This window comes from Chelmon rostratus, chromosome 1 (assembly GCF_017976325.1).
Source record: "Chelmon rostratus isolate fCheRos1 chromosome 1, fCheRos1.pri, whole genome shotgun sequence".
In the NCBI taxonomy this organism is placed as follows: domain Eukaryota; kingdom Metazoa; phylum Chordata; class Actinopteri; order Chaetodontiformes; family Chaetodontidae; genus Chelmon; species Chelmon rostratus.
Genome location: NC_055658.1, coordinates 14,326,440 through 14,344,862, shown reverse-complemented (window position 1 = coordinate 14,344,862; position 18,423 = coordinate 14,326,440). Strand labels below are relative to the sequence as shown.

General features: G+C 41.6%; 1 protein-coding gene across 1 annotated transcript in view; it reads right to left on the bottom strand.

Moving 5' to 3' along the window:
• Positions 1–18,423, bottom strand: part of syt7b (synaptotagmin VIIb) — a 136,593-nt gene that overhangs the window by 45,441 nt on the left and 72,729 nt on the right. Inside the window, exon 4 of the mRNA XM_041939807.1 lies at positions 689–792. Within this exon, the coding sequence (XP_041795741.1) occupies positions 689–792 (104 nt within the window). The remainder of the gene's footprint in view (positions 1–688; positions 793–18,423) is intronic.

Genomic DNA, 18,423 nt, shown 5'->3' with positions numbered 1-18,423 from the left:
GCAGTTGGGATTTCTGTCGAACAACTAATAGGTCAACTAATCGTTTCAGCTCCACTTTGGTATCAGTACTAAGACAGATACTGCACCAGCACACCTGCACCACTCAGTCACAGACAAAAGAAATCATTAAACATCTAACAGGATGTGAAACTTGCAGAGTTCATTGTGGACAGAACTTGTTTTAATCATGACCGCTTGTCCAATAAAAGACAAAAACGACTTAATGTTAAATTACTGTATTTAGTGAAACCATTTACTGAGAAGCATCACGTCAAACACAAACATATTAACACATTGTAATGTATCAAAACACATTTTATGAGGAAACTGGGCTTTAAAATGATGAATAGACAATAATGAGGCAGTGAGTGATGTAAACTTGGTCCGCTAATTAGCTAAATGCTATTTTTTCTGTCACAAGCAGAAATCAACTCACAAAGAAAAACAATGAGCTTTGTATGATCTATAAGAATAGTGTCATCATCTGCATCTATTGCTGGTTATTTCCTTCTCGTTATTGTTTATTCTGCACAGCTGTTTCTGAGGACAGAAACATTTTAATAAAAAATAACTTCTCAAATCCCAGGTGTTGTTCCGCATCTCAATTGAAATATCTTCCCCTTAAACATTTCAAATAAATGTCAATAATATGCTGGTGGAAGTGTGAATAATAAGCACGGGAACTTACCAGCTTACGTTGACACCAGGTGCAGACGCCACACAGGGCTACCAGCCAAACGGCACATACTACGAACGCGACAGACACCAGGAATACACTGAGAGACACTGAGCCTGAGGGAGAGAGACCAAGACAGACAGAGGACAGCATTAGTGCACTTCCTGAGGTTTTAAGTTCCCACCCAAGTGTACGTTGGAGTTAAAAGTGTGACAAAGCTCCCCATTTTAGGGGGACGTGTAGGTGTAATCAGGAGCGATGCCTTGTAATGTGCCTTCCTTCCTTCTTTCCTTCCTTTCCCCATTCATCCTTGTCATCTGGCATCTGTCATCAGTAAGACACCCAGAGAAATGCACCAGGACTGAGGGGGAAATGACATAAAGGCTCTGAAACTGCCTCATGCTCATGTTCCCTGCATGTATCAATAGGAGGCGTGCACATGTCAGGAAGAGATAATATCATGGGGCCAGAAGCTGTGCAATTACCAGCTTCCGTTTTCTCCCTTCCATCTCGTAAATCCTTCAGCAACTTTGTTCCCGTCTTGACAGATGATGAAAACTTCTTCCACGGCCATCTATTCCTCATCTCTGTTTCTTTCAATTACTGCCTCTCAACGACGCCGTTCATTCAGTTGTCTGCCACCTTGTCTGCCAAGTCATTTAAAATGCAAAGGCACGCTGGCAAAACAATGTCTGCAAACAAGGAGCTCATAACTGCTACATCCTTTTTCTCTGCAATACAGTCAATCTTTTTCTGAGTCTCTCTCTACCTGGAATATGCATCTGGCTGCATCCCCGCCCGAGTGTGTTCAACTTCTAGATGTTTTTTTCGGGGACCAGTAACAGAGGAAGCATATTGGCTGCTGCAGGCCAACCTACCCATCCTCATCCACCCTCTTCCTTCACACCTTACTCACCTCCTGTCTTTGCCTCCTTCAGGTGTATAATGCACCTTTTAAACAAAGTTCAATACGCTGTTATTCTCTGATTTAAAGTTAAAAATTGTGGTAGTTCCTCACATTAACAATACTTACAGGAAGAGAAAGAAACATCTGAATTCATGGCTGCTTGAAGAAAACCTTCAAGGGGGGGTTAATACGTTTGTAAAAGAAAAAAATAACGACGAGGCCGTCTATCATCGTATGTCTCCCAGAGGCTCATCCAGTTGCATTCATGCAGAAGTTTGTGTCCTTGCTTTTAGCAGTTTGAACTCCTGAAATTATTAAAGTGTCAGCTTCTTTTAATCCACCGGCCTCACCAAAATTAAAAGCCTGTCCACCTGTTTGATAAGGCACCCGATTTTAAACTGTGAAATATGAGGCATGGCAGAATGTGGTGGTTTTCTCTGCTCTGAGCCGTTCGGTCTGGAAGCAGAGGGTGTCTGTTATGGTAACTTTCAAAGCATTTCAGCGCTTAGCGGATAAGTGGTCTCAGTCTTATTGGTGTTCTTGCCAATACATGCAGAAAAACCAGAGAGCGAGCTCTGTCGAAACAGCTACAGAAGCTGAAATGCTCCCCAGCTGGAGGGAACACAACCAGCTGGAAAGCAGAATGGCCGCTTTCAGACCTTTTAGAACCGCCAGACCGCCATGTGTGGACACACAAGCCTGACAGTTTTTCACTTGGTGGGGTGTTATCAGCAGGGGGACTTGATGATCCCATGCACTAACCCACGAGGAGAGTCAAGACATAATATGAGCAGCCATGTGCAGATTACATGATGCATGATTGATAATAATAATTATATACATGCAAAAAAGCCCTGAGGTTTTGTTACTTTGGATTCTGTAACTGCCTCTATATGGGCCTTGCACCCACATTATGAAAACCACCACAGGTGTTGCTAAATCAACCCATCCTAAAAAAAAATGTCAACTTTATTATAAAAGCTGGCAAATGTGCTCTTAGAAATCAGCTGCCAACATTCTTTGCTAGTTGAGTTTGTTTCTTTTCTGGAACCGTTCAGCTGAGACAAGTGATTTTGGCAGCAGATAGTGAAACTTCTTGAAAGTTCTTGCGTCGGGTGTTGTTGTGGATAAGATTGTGTTTAAAAAGAAGCCGACACCTTAATAATTGGGTGAATTCAAACTGCTAAAAGCAAGGACACAAAGCTCTGCATAAATGTGAACTGAATGAGCCACACAAGGAAGGATGAGGAAAGATTAAATCCCAAAAATATTGTTTTTCTGTGTAAAACGTAAATAAAAACAGAATGCAATCATTTGCAAACTAACTGTGTTTACTGACAACAGTTTTATGAGTGTTCCTAAGTGCATGTAGTAACATCCTGTCTCACAAAGAGGTGAATCTCGCTCCATGCTCGCTTGTGAGCGACTGAGCCTTTCCAGGATGCTCCATTCATACCCAATCATGATACTATCACCTGTTACCAATCAACCTGTTTACCTGTGGAATGATCCAAACAGGTGTTTTTGGAGCGTTCCACCACCTCTTTTGTTGCTCCTGTAACAACTTGTTTGAAACATGTTGCTGCATTAAATTCAGAATAAGCAGATATTTGCAAAAATCAATGAAGTTGATGAGGTAAAACATTCAATATATTGTCTTTGTACTGTTTTCTATTGAGTATATGTCAAAAAGGATTTACATAAGATCCCAACTTCAGCACTTTTGCAGTTTACGAATGTCAAAGAACAAAGATCACTTTCCCCTGATGATTATTATTGAATGCCATGTGCCTCGAGCAGATATAAATGCAAAGTTCAGACTACATTATCCAGATCCAGCTTCAGATTGCATGAGTACTCAGTACTCTAACTTTTTCTGCAACAGTTATAACTGAATAGAACTACAATTCAGCACCATGGACAGCATCCATCCCCACTGGTCCTCTACCTGCAGGCTAAAGTGAGATCTGCACACCTGGTGGACAGACCGGCCTGAGCTGGTACGAATGGAGCTCAGGAGGGACTCTGCTGTCCGGTTTCATCATTCATTTTTTACTGTCAACATGTCAAATAAATATCAAATGAACTGCACAGATGTCTGGTTCCTGAATCTGTATCATGCAGAAAAGCGCTCTCTGAATCTTGGCACAAAGATGATTGCATACATGTTTTCATTTGTGTTGAGATTCACAAACCTCTGCATTTCTAGAGTCCTGAACACATTAACAACTTTAAGTGTACACATACAGACTGATAATGCTGCTACAGTAATACCCCCACACATGCAGAGAAATCTCATTTCGAGCCTCTCCCTTTTTTTGCCGTATGATTATAGACGAGGGCTGAACACACGAGGGCTCTGTGGTCCAGCTCTCACTTTACTGTGATGGTCAGACACAAACCTTGTATTACCTCAGCCACCGCGCCCTGTGAGCAATCTGTATGATCTCCTTTACCCTCACTTGAGAACAAGATCTTTGCCAAGGAGATGAGCTCATACCCTCCAAAATCCACTTCCCACTGTGACCTCGCTCAGAAAACGACCTCCTGAGTGTCTGTTGCAGGAAGTGGCCTCATTAAACTGTACTAATCATTGCTGAGAAGCTTTTTCTTTTAATCTACTCTACCTGGAACAATGGAGCAGCGTAATGAGGTCCATTTCTAACCTCGTTTTTGAAAATCCTATTGATACCTTCAAAAGAATGACATCTACACCACATCCTCACCTGTGCACTCATTTGAAAAAAAGGGACTGAAATACAAAACAAGAATTAAATGATTTGCAGGAAGAAATAAAGTAATTTAAAAAGAAATTAAATTAGCCAAAAAAATAATAATAATAATAAACATTTTATAGCAGACTGAGCTACTGGTTAAAGTCATTAGAAAAACTGCTACGGCTGGATTTCCCATAAACGTTACAGATAAAGTGGATCGTCTAACAGCCATTGCTGTATTTGCAGTGACCTCCTTATAAATATGCTAAAGAATGATGAACAAATTAACAGAAATGGGCGGCAGAGATCCACATCAAAGGAAGCACCAAACGGACACCCATTAAAATGTTAACAATTCCTGACAGGGTGAGGAGGCTCAGTGAACCACGTGGACCTCTGTGTTGAGCAACTGCTCCTCCACTTGAGAGGAGCCAGCTGAGGCGGCTCAGCCACCTGGGAGGAAAAGCTCTCTCTGGAGTGGCCACGACAGACTGGAGGGAGACCACAGGACAGGACATGATGGACGTCCTCCATCTGGCTGGAGGAGGCGGCAGGTCGGCTAACCCAGCTGATTTGGAGCTAATTAAGATATAATCTAGATAAATTAAGCAGCTGATTGCTGGCATTAGATAATGTGAGCAACTCGCTCCTTCAGTGTTCATTCACTCAAGCCGCTGTGGCCTTTGATTGCTGAATTTATGTGTAGATTTGACTTTTTGCTTGACTCTTATATTACATTGTGTTCAGTATCATCTCTTACAGTAGATATTCCACCCACTACACTACGAGTCAAGATCACTTCCTTGCAGTTTTCCAAAACTTTCAACCACATCACACAGTCTTTACTGGTGGATGGACTCAGTTGTCATGGAGATGGGTCCACTCAGTAGCTGTTATTATTTTACCCAGGACACTTAAGACTTCTCAACCATGTTAAAGATCATGGAGCAAATTCCATCTGCTGATGAAGACTGTGTGCATTTTTGAGGGGAGGATTGAGTTTTTATGCTCATCGAAATCAATCGTTCCTCCCTCACGTCTAAAAAAAACCTTATTCGTGTTTGATTAATTCGTTTACTGTAAGTCAGCTCTGAACTCGAGTTGTCAATAAGCAATCACACCCGGCTAAAACGCGAGTGCATGCTCTGCTGATGTAGTGACATAATGTCAGGTCATGTGGATTGCCTCCAGACGCAGCACCTACTGTGCTGTGTTTGGTATCATACTGGGTCCCTCCCATGGCTCCAAGTGTAAACAAGAGACTTTTGCAATACTGCTCCAATCGCTCAAACTCTGTCTCTCTCGCCTTCTCTCTCTGTGTTATGTATTTTGGAGTAACTGCACACATAGTCTGAGATCATTTCCTTAACAATCACACAACGGAATTCAAAGGCTGTTTGATATTTAATTACAGGCAGAAGTGTGGTGCCGTTCTCCATATTCTCTTTATAATTGTTATTCTTGTCTACCATCTTCCTACTTGCTGCCTCTCTGCCAACACACCATTATTTTCACTCGTGGTAATTATATAATTAATAACACAACTGATTAGAAGTGCTCATCATAAAAAGAGCCTTCAGAAAACTGCTGTTGTCTCTCTTTCTCCCAATCCCACGCCTGCAGCAATTTACAGCACTGGACTGATAACACTGGTGCTATTAGGTGACGGGAAGGCACAGGTACTGATAGTTTACTTCACTCTAGTTTGATAATATTGTGAGAACTTAACTGTGAACTTGGCCGGGACCTTGAACAAGCTGCTTTCATAAGTCAGCTTGTTTGGCCCCTCTCAGTCACCTGGTCTTCACACCAGCAGCACAATTAAAACATTGGGAATAGCAAGGGTATTATTTCCAATGGAGAGACTGGCTGCACTGTCCACTGGAGCCATATCAGCGCACACCATATTCTAAATTAAACTCTGACCTCAAAATGACAACGCATGTCCAATGGGATTCTGGCATTGGTGGGAGGTGGATGCTAAGTTGGCCACAATTGTACTGTAAAGAGGAACGGCTGAGAAGTAACTGTCCTCTCTCATCCTACCAGATCAGCTCTATATACATACAGATGGAGTCTATAGTGTCCTAGTTTGCTGCTTTGTATGTGCTGCTCTCAGTTCATGCAAACTATTCGCTGGTTGGACAGAAATCAGCCTTAGTGAGATTTGGAGGTGTTGGTTGGCAAGCTTTTGAGTCATAGACAGAGCCAGGCTGTCTGTTTCCCCCTGCTTCAAGCCTTTATGCTAAGCTAAGCTAATTAAGCTCCATACTGAACAGACAGATAGGAGAGTTCTCCCTCAGAGAGAAAGATATTTGCCAAAATGGTGAAACTATTCCTTTAAAGCTGCCCGATGTCTGTTTAATGTTTGCAGATCCCAGAACTTAACATGGTCAGTACAGTGTTAGTATGTCTGATAGGAAGGATAACGCCAAGTCGTGATAAACTGTAGCTTCAGCGTCTCCCTCTTGAACACTTCCCCACACTGTCCTCCCTAATTCAGTCCATGCTGGCTTGGATCTCTCTCTCCAGCATCTCTCTCCATCAAAAGTGCCCCTTTACTCTCTCTGCGTCTCCTCTCTTCCCCCTGCTGTGCATATCTGTTAGTGCTCCGTTCGCTCTGCTCCTGGCGTTAGCGCCTGGCACGACACAGAGAATAAGCACTGTTAGTCACCAGAGACCTCCGGAGGAGCATCTCTGGCCACAGGTCGACACAACATGGAGAGGGCCGGCGCCACGGGAGGTGACCCTTGACTGGCACAACAGACGCGCCGCCAGAAGAGTGGCGACCAGTGGGAGGAACATGGACATCCAATTACACAGAAAACCAAAGGGGAACGAAAGAGAAAAGCACATCTATGTATAAAGAATTCGACTGTATCCGGGCTCAGCGTGGACTGAAACTCTGAGAATACATGGTTACAGTTCATTAAGTCTGAAGATTACATTATTTACTCTTCATGAATCAGTATCAATGGCAGGAGTTAAGGAGAGGGAGGAAGCTGTGAGAAGTTTGGCAGGTCGAGCAGACAGCCGGCTCAATCTTGAAATCCCAGCAGGTGTTTGTTTGTCTCACCTGTTAGAACCTGACTGCCCAGTTGGCTGGAGATCAGTTATGCTGAACCACGCTGTCACAAGGACAAGTTTAACTAGACAGCAAGCGCTTTTTTTTGTGGCATTTAATTTTGACAATCCGTAAAACTGCATCTCTGCTTAGCTTTCTAACTGCATTTCACCAAATATGAATTAACTGACTGCTTTATCTGCCTCCATTTCTTTGACCCAATAGATATATTTGATCACACAGGTCTGTTCTTTACTTCTACTTCCAGTTGTAGATTACTGAACTCCCCCTGAGACTTCTTGTTCCCAGCAACACTCGCTCCAAATCTTTGTCCAAAAAACGCTGGATGCCTGCAGGGGAGCTCGTTCTCTCCACTGCTCTCCCCCAAAGTACAGCCTGAAGCATGACATTTTCACAAGTGACAGAGGAAAAAAAAAAAACACTTCTCTTTGCATAGCAATGTTTTAGTCAGAGTAACATACTGGAGAAGGTTTCATGCACTTTATGAGCCCTTCATCGGAACCTGTCAGTTCTAGGCCTGAGGGTTTTACATAACATGCTGGTTAATCCAGTGGAAGGTTTTGAAAATTTTCAATGTACAGTCTATGTATTCTTGATGATAAAGATACTGGCTCTGTCGCGGCCAATGGTGGTCAGGAATGGTGGTCCAAGCACAGTGCCGACAGTGTTCCTGCACCACAAGAACAGCAGCTCACTGACCTTTATCACATGTTAGAGCTTCCAGCAGAATTGCAGTAAGTAGCCGTCACCTCTTTGGCCAACCAGGTCACATGTAGCCTCATATTATTCATATATTTCAAGGTTTTAGGGATCATAAACCAACACTGAACTACAAACCTGGCTTATTTATTCCTGCATAACAAAAGGTTTTGTTTCTTGCCTGCTCTTAATGTCAGAGAGGGACCAACAGTGTGACGTTTCTGGACTGATCAGAGACTAAAACGCAGAGGCAGGCACATGGTTAAATTCTAAAGCTGGGAAACCAGGCAGGTGATCACATCAAACAAAGTAAACAAATCTGAAAATCAACGTCAAAAACAGTACAAACTGACAATAGGAAAAAGCTGCAAGGCAATGAATTCAGGAAAAACAATCACAATCGGGCAGTGGGACAGGGAAATGAAGGGAGTATACAAACAGGGTTGGGTGATGGCAAAATCAGGGACAGGTGAGTGATGAGAGCATGTGTGGATAATCAAGGGGGCAGGAGACACACAGGGCTGGAAACTGAAATTACAAATCACAAAATTAAACAGGAAACACAATATGCAGAAACTAGCTGGAAGAAACAGAAGAAACTGAATAAGTGGAATTGATTGGAAACAGCAAACGTTACACAGGTGCAGTGAAATTACTGTGGGTGATTTTGCACCTAACCTGATTGGTGCTGTTCAAACAAACTCTGGTTTGTTTGTCTGTATTCGTCCCATTGTTTGATTTAAACTAGTGAGGAAGAGTTGATTTCAACAACCAGATAGAGACCTGGAGGCTGGTCTTGGTCCAGCTGCAGGCAAACTGTGGTGCAGTTCATTTGCAGTGTGAAAACAAAGTGGACTGACTACAGGGGTTTGTGTGTTCATTTCAGCTGGGGATCAGGACTGCCAAGGATCTGCATCAGGCATCAACATCAGAGCAAAATAATCTTTTAACGTGCTAACACACGTGCATGTTAACACGTGAGGGATCTCTGTGGTACATAACAAAGTGGTGTGTTGCGCCTGTGGTTTGGCACTTCCTCATTTAAAAAACTGCTGAAATGTTGTGTCCTCTCCATAATATCACAGAAAAAATATGTTGTTTTCTTTCAATTCTTTATCTGTTACAGTCTTTTTCAATAAGGCTCATAATCAATTATTTCTTTGTGACACCACAGGCTCACAATTTTCCAAGTCTGTCTTAAAGCTGTTCGAGTTTTCTTGAGTTTCCCAGTTGAGCTGCAGTGGAAATATGGTAACATAAAGAAGGATTTTAGCAGTAAACAGACTGTAACTTTGGATAGCCTCTCTTACTATGTCTACGGCCAAAAGCCTCATTAACTTTAGATAAACTCTGGAATGTAATTTTGCTTAAGAAAAATCCTGTGAATTTTGTACCGCACCACTGACTTCAGACGCTTTAGGATGGATCTCTTACCGTACACTATGAACTAGAGGAACGATTACAGCAAGCTAAACCTGTTTCAATGATCGTTTGAGGACCTGAAGATTATGAACCTGTCTTTTTAATAAAACTGTAAGTGATATAAAGAGGAGGATCACTTGGTGTCAGTCACATGGATTGAATTTTTCATGTAGCAATGACAGCGCAGGATGACGATCACCAAAACTGACTGAACATGCAAGATTGAGTTTGCTAAATGTTTCAAGTAAACTTATTTTCCAAAGCAACAATGAATCACTACAAACAGACATTTGCACATGAATGCAGAATCTGAGTGCAACGGACAAGACTTTGGTATCAGAAATGTTCTGGTCTTCGTTTGGAGTCTCCATGTAGTACTGACCAATCACGTTTGAGTGGGATTTGGTTGTATGCAGGTAAACAGTCTACATGAAGAGCAAAAGAGGCTGAACTGCAACCGTGGAACCCATCGGCAATCCTCTGACTATAATTTAGCTTTTTATTTGCTTTCATATGCAGATATCTGTTCACAGAGATTAGCTGAAATGTTGTCTTTGCGTCTCAAATCGCTAATCAGACCATAAACAATGATCGGTGCATGGAAGAAGAAGCCCAGATATCTGTTATCCGATATCCAGATATCTGCTGGCTACACCGGAAGCCCCAATACACTGACATTGCCCCCAGAGGCCAAATAATCTCAGATGACTGCCGATGGGTTCAGAGACAAGCAAGCAAGCTTTCCCAAAACCTAACTAACTAAAACCTTAACCGGAGCGTTGTCGCATCATGAAATGTTTATTTTTCAGTTTAATTTAGAGGACTTGCAGCACGAACAGTCCCTCAGTCGATATGACTTTGTGTCCTATTGGTATGACCAGCGTGAACACCAAACAGACCCAAAGTTAAAGGCAGCAGAGGTATGAAAGTGACAGTAGTGTGGGCTGGCTGGAAAATCTCTTACGGTGAATATTGTGGAAGCACGGTTCACCGTAATACAGTGCGATGAGGCTAGAAGGTGCCACTGTGTACACTGTCGTTCCAGGGGAGAAACAGGATTGCAATGAGACGTAAATGAGACAAATCCCACTAACGCTCGTATTGTTCACTGTCAGTCCAATTTTCCATCCCACCTGCGATTTGTTTCCCCTCTCTCTGAGGAAACCATACATCCTCTTTCACATCGTTCCCTGATGCATGCCAGCTGACTTCATTAGACTCCTGCCAAACCATCACCGTGACTGTGTGTAACCCTGCAACTCATTCAGCTGAAACATCAAAAACATCCGCTCAGTTGCCTTATTCTTAACCAAGCCAAACACCAAGGGGGACGGGCATCCACAACTTTGGCCACTTTCCAGTTGAAACAGTATTTTTTTCTCTTTTTCTTTTAAACAAACAACATGTGTCTGTGAAGACAGATCTATGGCCACTGCTGGGATCAAGCAAAGAGGGAAACCTTTGGTGAAACAACATAAGTTTTCCTGTCGATTGCTGCGGTGACTGAGCACAGAGCGCCATGTGTTTTGTCTACGCACATGTGAAGTGCAGCAAACAGACTGCTTGCCGTCTCAGAGGGCCATAATACCACAGACCCATGACAGACTCATAACCTAATACATTTGACTGGCAGGTGTGTTTATCCAGGCAAAACATCTTAACAGTCTGCAGGCAGAGCCATCAAAGTGTGTTTCTGTAAGAACTGTGATCTGTTGTCCGTAATGAGGAGGATCCAGACGTTTGCTGTGTGCGACAAGGCAGGCTATGGGTGAATGGCCACAGCTGAAGAGTCATCCTGACTCACACAGAGATGCTGAAGAGTTGGAGACAGAGATGGGCTCGCAGGGGGAGTTTTTAACTCTCATAAAGCGGTGAAGGACGGTATCAAAGACAGAAAGAAATGCAGCAGACTGATAACGTAGTTTAATGCATGTATTACTGTATTTTTATTCAAATTCTGCCATTTAATGATCCCTTAATTAATCATTGTGCTGTAGCGGCTATTAAAGGATGAGTCTGGTAATAATGAAAAATACCAAAACCATCAAAGAATTGATCCCACTAACAAGTATTATGTGCCAAAGCCTGATACCTTATTCCTCTGTGCCACAGACCTCCACTGTTGTCCAAAAACGATTAAAACACATTAAAGAGCCACAATGTTGCACCAGGTGATGTGCTCCTTCATCACACTGAACACAGACATTGTTGCTTGTTTCGAGTTGAAACCACACACACCAGCCTGCGACTGAAGGTAGTGCCCAAGAAAGTATATATTTTTCCTATTTGAGTAACATTTTTTGTTAAAAACTACAAGTCCCGGCTGTTTTAGAAAACTAAAACAGAAACTACATATTCATGACCCATTTCTATAATACGTTCTGCTAACATTAAACATTCAGTAGGAATGGCTGGGCTTTGGATTTGACAGGGTTGGGAAGTCAGGAAGTATTAACAGTGTGACTGACTGATGCCTTGTCCATTAATGTAACAATGTAAGCAATAATAAAAGAAGTGGCACTAAAATCACACAGCAGCACTGATTAAATCAAAGTTAAATTTCAGAGAATATAACCAATGTATGTAAACATGTGCATGTAGCCAATGTTTGTCCTCAGCATATTAATTACAATATATTCTGTGAGGGAATGTTAGCAAATATTATTAAGGAAAGAATATTTCAAATGTGCGCTCACATAACTTGTTATTTTGGGTGCAGCAAACTCAGTAGTTTGAACATGAGCAGCTCTTCCCCAAAGCAAAAGATAAAATAAAATTACATAACCAAGCCACTAATCCGTGATATGCAAAAGTAAAGCTGGAATCAGCAGCATTTACAATAAATGAGATTAACCTTGTGGATTCATAAGATGTGAATAATAACTGTATTACTCCACAGTTGTTAGTTATTAAATACACCCTGGTCCCATAAAAATAATCCTGGATTCATCCTCTTTCATTCAAAATGAATTCTTTATGCAGTGTGACATCAACAAATAGCATATGTTAAAAGCCTGCCGTTGCATTTTAGCACCTTTCTTGAAAAACACATAAACCTATTTTGATCTCTATTTTGTAAGTGGAGTGGCAAATTTCTGCATTTTCACACATAATTTCCACAAAATCATGCTCCTGTTTTTTTATGAGTCTGAGCTTGTGCCACATCCGGCCCAAAATAAATGTTGCTGTAGCGGTCCATGAATCTCTGTTGTTTGTTCATTCCCTGCTGCAGTTGCGGTTCATGTGAGTACAATTCCCTGTTGCACTATTGCCTGACAGAGACGCTGCCTTCAGCTCTTCCAACCCTGAAAATGCAGACTTGTAAGCTGGCATGTTTCAACCTACTTGGCTAGCCTGAGTTTGAGCTTATCATTTGTGATGAAGGAAAGCAGCCCCACAAGCCCTTTTCACAGATGCACTTTCACTCTGAAATCTTACACAAATTTTCTGTGATTTTCTGATGAGAGTTGGAGCTGGAGCTGCAATTGATTTACTGGATGACGATGACGATCCGGCAGACTGCTCGCTTCAGGCCTGGAGCTGGCTCAAGAGTAGCTGCTAACTAAGTGGCTCATTTAAACATGCAATAACTGATTTATTTCGGCCATTTGGGGGCATTGAAAACAAGCTGTGAACACAACAGTGTTATATCGTCACCTTTTAAGTTCATGTGGCGAAGTCCTTAGCAAACGTTTTTAAATAGCCAGCAGTTACAGAGCAACTCTCACACCGCGGTGAGGTCTGTCTTGTCATGGGGTTTTTTGTCTTGTCATTTCCTGTTTTATTTTGAAGGTCAAACTCTCCTCTCGTTTCAGAGCACTTGCCCTTCCTCATGTGTCCCGTGTGTCTGCTCTGATTACCTATTGTCTCCACCTGTTCCTGATTACCCTCCACGTGTTAAATAGTCTGCGCCTCGCTTGTTTTGTGCCAGTGTGTCTTTGTCCGTCGGCGATTCACCCGAGCCTGTCTACTCCCTTGCCCGTACCACAGCCACAGTTATTGTCCGTATGCTCTTGATTCCTCTTCGTGAGTGTTTTTTGTTTGTAACTTTGATAACTTAGTGTTTGGTTTATTTTCTGTTTATATCTTTGCCGAATTGTTTTCCTCTTGATAGAGTGATTTTCTGTTGTAGTAGTTTTGTTATTTAGTTTCCAGTTCCTCCATTATTTAGGAGTGTATTTGGAGTTTATTGTTTTCTTTACCTAGTCTTGTTTAGTCATTTTCGTAGTATTTTCATAGTTTTCCTCCTTCGGGAGTGCTTTTTGTTTCTAAGTTTTCATAGCCATAGAGTTTCTTAGTTATTCCTCTAAGTGAGTGTTTTCTGTTCATTGTTATTTTTCTTATTATAGATATTATTATTGATATAGCTATTTGCCTAGAATAATTTCATAGCCGGTTTGTTTAACACTCCGCGAAGTGGTTCTTGAGTGTTACAATAAACAACTGTGTGAACTGATCTCTGCGTCTGAGTCCTCTTCTGAGTCCCGGCCTGACAGCAACATAACACATTTGGAGTTGTGTTTCTGGCCACCTGACAAATGTAGCTCTGTTTTTGGTCTCCACCAACTCCTGAGGCAAATATCTGTCCATTTAGCTGCTAAATGGCTAACCGTGCTCACTGTGTATGTCTGCTCGTTGGTGCTGAGCAGGTAGTGTACAGTGGGTTTCTAAGGCTTCTTCACTCGAAAAACCTGCCTCCTACAGCTGAAAATGACTCTGAGATCAGTGAGACTGAAACAAAGCAGCAAAGTTGCAGATTCTGATGATTCTCCGTGGGTTTGGGTTAGGGTTTCACATTGTCTCATTGTCATATGTGATGCACTGCTTGTATAAAAATATGGATTACAGCTACAACTCTCAAGCTCTTAGGCGTCATTCATGAAGCATTTTAGCATGAAGTATTTTCTGGTGCTTTTGACCTCTGGATGTCCCATAAATTGTATCTATGGCAGATCTTCTATTGTGAGCAAGACTCTAAATTATCATTGTCAAAGATATATATATATATAATTTCTCAAAACCTATGAATCTCAAAGTTTCATTGAAGCTTCATTGAATGCACACGAATGTTGCCATGAGCGAGTCACACATTTTAATGTGTGACTCGCTCATGGCAACATTCGTTTGGACGAGAAGAGTCTAAAAAGCAGTCAGGTGAGTCTTTTTCATAAATTTCCTTTAAACTGGCCACACTGAAACCAAGGAGCCAAGGTAAGATTAATAACACACATTAATGTCAAAGCATCTCCTGTTCCCTCTCCTCCTTCTGCCTCCAATTCACACTTTTATTAGTCTTTATACTGTGTCCTAGTTCTGGAGCTGGATCCTCTGAAGTCTACATTTCCAGACAGAGTATGTCAGGCCGACATGGCCTGTCCCATTTCAAAGAGTCCTCCAAATGCGGCCAAGAAATGCAGCTATTTCATACTTTGCAGCCCTTAGTTTGCCATGATCCATTGTGTAGCGTTGACTGTTTGATTAAACACTCTGGCTTCCCTTGTCGGCTTGTAAAACCAGGAAAGGTCATGCTATGCATGTCACATTCACAAGGTGTGATTTTGACCCAGACTCAGCTGTCAATTGCGATGTCATGTATGAATGAATATTTGTGGATTGTTAAATAACAGCTGCTGTGAACACTGACATAACATTGCAGTGCTTTACAATTGAAAGCGGTTGGTGAGATGAGTGAGGAAATGGGCAGATTTTGAATAAAGATTATGCATCAGCACAGCACAGCAGCACCTGACAGTGAATCTGCAGGGGATACAAATAGAGAAAACCATCTAAACAAAAACTAAATTTAATATACAAACATATCAATCAGTGGCAAACATGTGCACCACCTGCACTTTCCTATAAGTAGATCTGTACACAAATACATCAAAGCCGGATATGTAAGGTGACCCTGAAACTCGGAAATTCAATTTTGAATTTCTACTCTACAAATCCATTTGCAGCCGGTGTGGAGAGAGTGCCAGGAGAGAGAACTGAATACATTTCACTGCAACAGCACGCAGAGAGCCAACTTTGAGTCTCGGGTGGGGAGAAAATTTGCCTAACAGGATGCCTCTGCTCCGCCTTCAGGCCACCCGCACATTTTATCTGGAAGCGCCTACTGTTGTTGTGTGAACAAACGCTCTCTGAGAAGAGGATCCACGTGTCATTCCACATGTTCCCCCAACAAACATCTTCTCTCTATTCACAGAGTGGTCACAGCTCAGGGCCACACTTCCACTGCAGGACTGGTGAATTAAAGAAAAGCCAGAGCTTCTGTCTGTGTTATATGTGTGTAAAACTCTCTACCTCATTCCTACTCGTGCCTCATGTCTTTGCACTACAACCTTACCCTTATAGTGTACATATTAGATCAAGACTTGAGTTGTTTTGTAAAGCAAGTTGAATTGCATTTTTGTCGAAAGATACTATACAAATAAATGGGCCTTTCCTTGTACTTATATACATAGCTGTATATTTTTCTTTTTAAATAAAGTATTGTTTTTATTATTCTATTTTTTTTTATTTTTCATTCAATTCTGCTTCAGTTTTTCTGTCCTATTTATACTAATTCATGAGTGTATGTAGCACGGAGAGGGCAGCAACTCCATTTCACTGTATAATCCTGTATTGCATAATGGCAATAAAGCTAAAGCTTGAACCCTTTAGATGAATACAACACACACTCACAGATATTCCTAAATTTTTCTAGCAACCTGTGAATGTTCTGTACTGTAAAGCGTTATAGGAAATTAAATTGAGTTCAATTTCATTGTTATGTTTCACAAAATGATGTGCAAGCTGCACAATACCGAAACTGTCCTGTCACATTAAGGGTTTACGTTTAGTGGAGTGAATGTTAAAAAGGCTCTGCATTGCATCAAAATGGTGAAACATTATTACTTTCATTAATAGATGTGTTGGCTTCAACTTGATTCTTTGAAAAATGCTTTGAAATTGGGTTTCAGACCTGCTGTGACTAGTGTGGCTAACTTTTATGTCTGTGGGTTAAAATGTCCCCAAATATAACAATATCATACTTCAGAGACTGAAAATTGACTGAGGTGGCAGACGTTTAATGTGGGAACAGACGAGGCAAAGAAATGAAAAAAGACGGAGACAGAGTTTACATTAGGTTCAGCCGGCCGGTCTGCCTGCAGTGTTCACGCGTTCTGAATGTAAAATCCTAGTTTTTTGCCTTGAAATAAATATGAGTTCTTGTTTTTGGAGGATCACTGCACATGGTCCCGTCCATCACATCATCCTTAAGAGCAGCCAGACTACTGGTAAGTTGTTTTTTGTTCCTTAGATTATACTTTAACAGAGCCGCTTATGAGCCAACGTTTCCATACATTACTGTGAACAATTGTAGCATCATTAAGCCTGATGAAAAACCATTTTAAAATGCCTGAGATTAAACATTTATCCTCATGCTTTTTTTCCATGCAATATATTGTATAATTTACCTTCACTAATATAATGTCTGTGGCCATCATTTCAGTGCTGTGGACTTCTGCCAGGATTCAAATTCTAATCTTCTCAGTATAACATCACAGCAGCGATAAGATCAGTTTTCCATCTCAGCTCTTCCGCTGTCTGTCCAGTTCCTATCTGATCTGTCTTTCTCTGTATCTCGCCTTCTTCTCCTCTTTTTCAAAGACACAATGACAGATACACACATGAGCCTGCACACAAATTCTCCCTATTACACAAACACTGTGTGTTGAAGATGTGAGTCCAGAGAGCATCCATTTAGAAGCGCATGTAGTCGATGACTGTCTAAATCAGGCCACACCCTCAGACATCCACATCCTCAGCTAATTATCTACTCCACTGTAAATGTTGGGGGTTGGATGTGGATTTGTTATTAGGTTACCAAGCTGCAACTCCTCCCACACCCTCACTTATCACCAAACACAGCTACAGACATCCAGTAGCTCTATGAGGCCAGCATGAGGTCAGCAGTTCAACCTAAGCAGAGTTATGAGTTACCAAACTACCTTTGAGATGAAAAAATGAATCACTATTTCCCATGAACAAAAAAAGAAAAGCTTGGCTTTGAGCTAAATTTAAACATGCTCCTCCTGTTTACCACATTTACCATCTTAGTTTGGTGTGTTAACATGCCAATATTTGCCAATAACCCCAACTATACTGCAGAGCTGCAGGCTGACTGGATCGCCATTAGGTTTGTAGGCATTTGGAGTATTGGTCAAATTAGAATTCTGATCTGATGGTGGCACTAGATCAGCAAATTTGGTATAATATATAGTCTCCGGACCATGAATGATTGTTCCAATCCATGTGAAAGATGTGGAGAAATTTCACAGGATGTGTGAAAAATCTGACCTGCTGGTGGCGCTAGAGAAAACATGAGGACGTCACCAAAGTAGGTTAATTCATTTCACTTAAATTCATAGTCAATAGTTTTTCAGCCCAAAACCATGGTACTGGCATGACTAACAATTGACATGCTAATGATTAACTGCATAATAAAAAATAGTATTTTCTTATCTTAATCAACCTGATCCTACAAAGTTATCCTTAGACAGCTCCAGATTGAGAATCACTTACCTACACTCTACACCAACATCATCCTAAACTGACTGCTGGTCTAAAAGAACCTGTCAGGCTGAATGCATTCAGGCTGAAAAAGGCTTTAAGACAACATGCACCTCCTGAAGTTTAACTCTGTCAACTTCTTGTCACCCACCCACTGTTTTTTTTTTTCTTTCCAGCGGTAACGTAGCAACAACTGCTCAGTAGCATACTTACTAGCGCGTGCCCTGGAGCGGTGTGACTGGCATTTTAAAAACTGTGCTCTCTGACTGTCACCTTAATCACATAAACACAAGAGGGGGGTTGGAGCAGAGTCGAGAGCAGACTCACACATGAACACATGCGAAGTACACTCTGCACC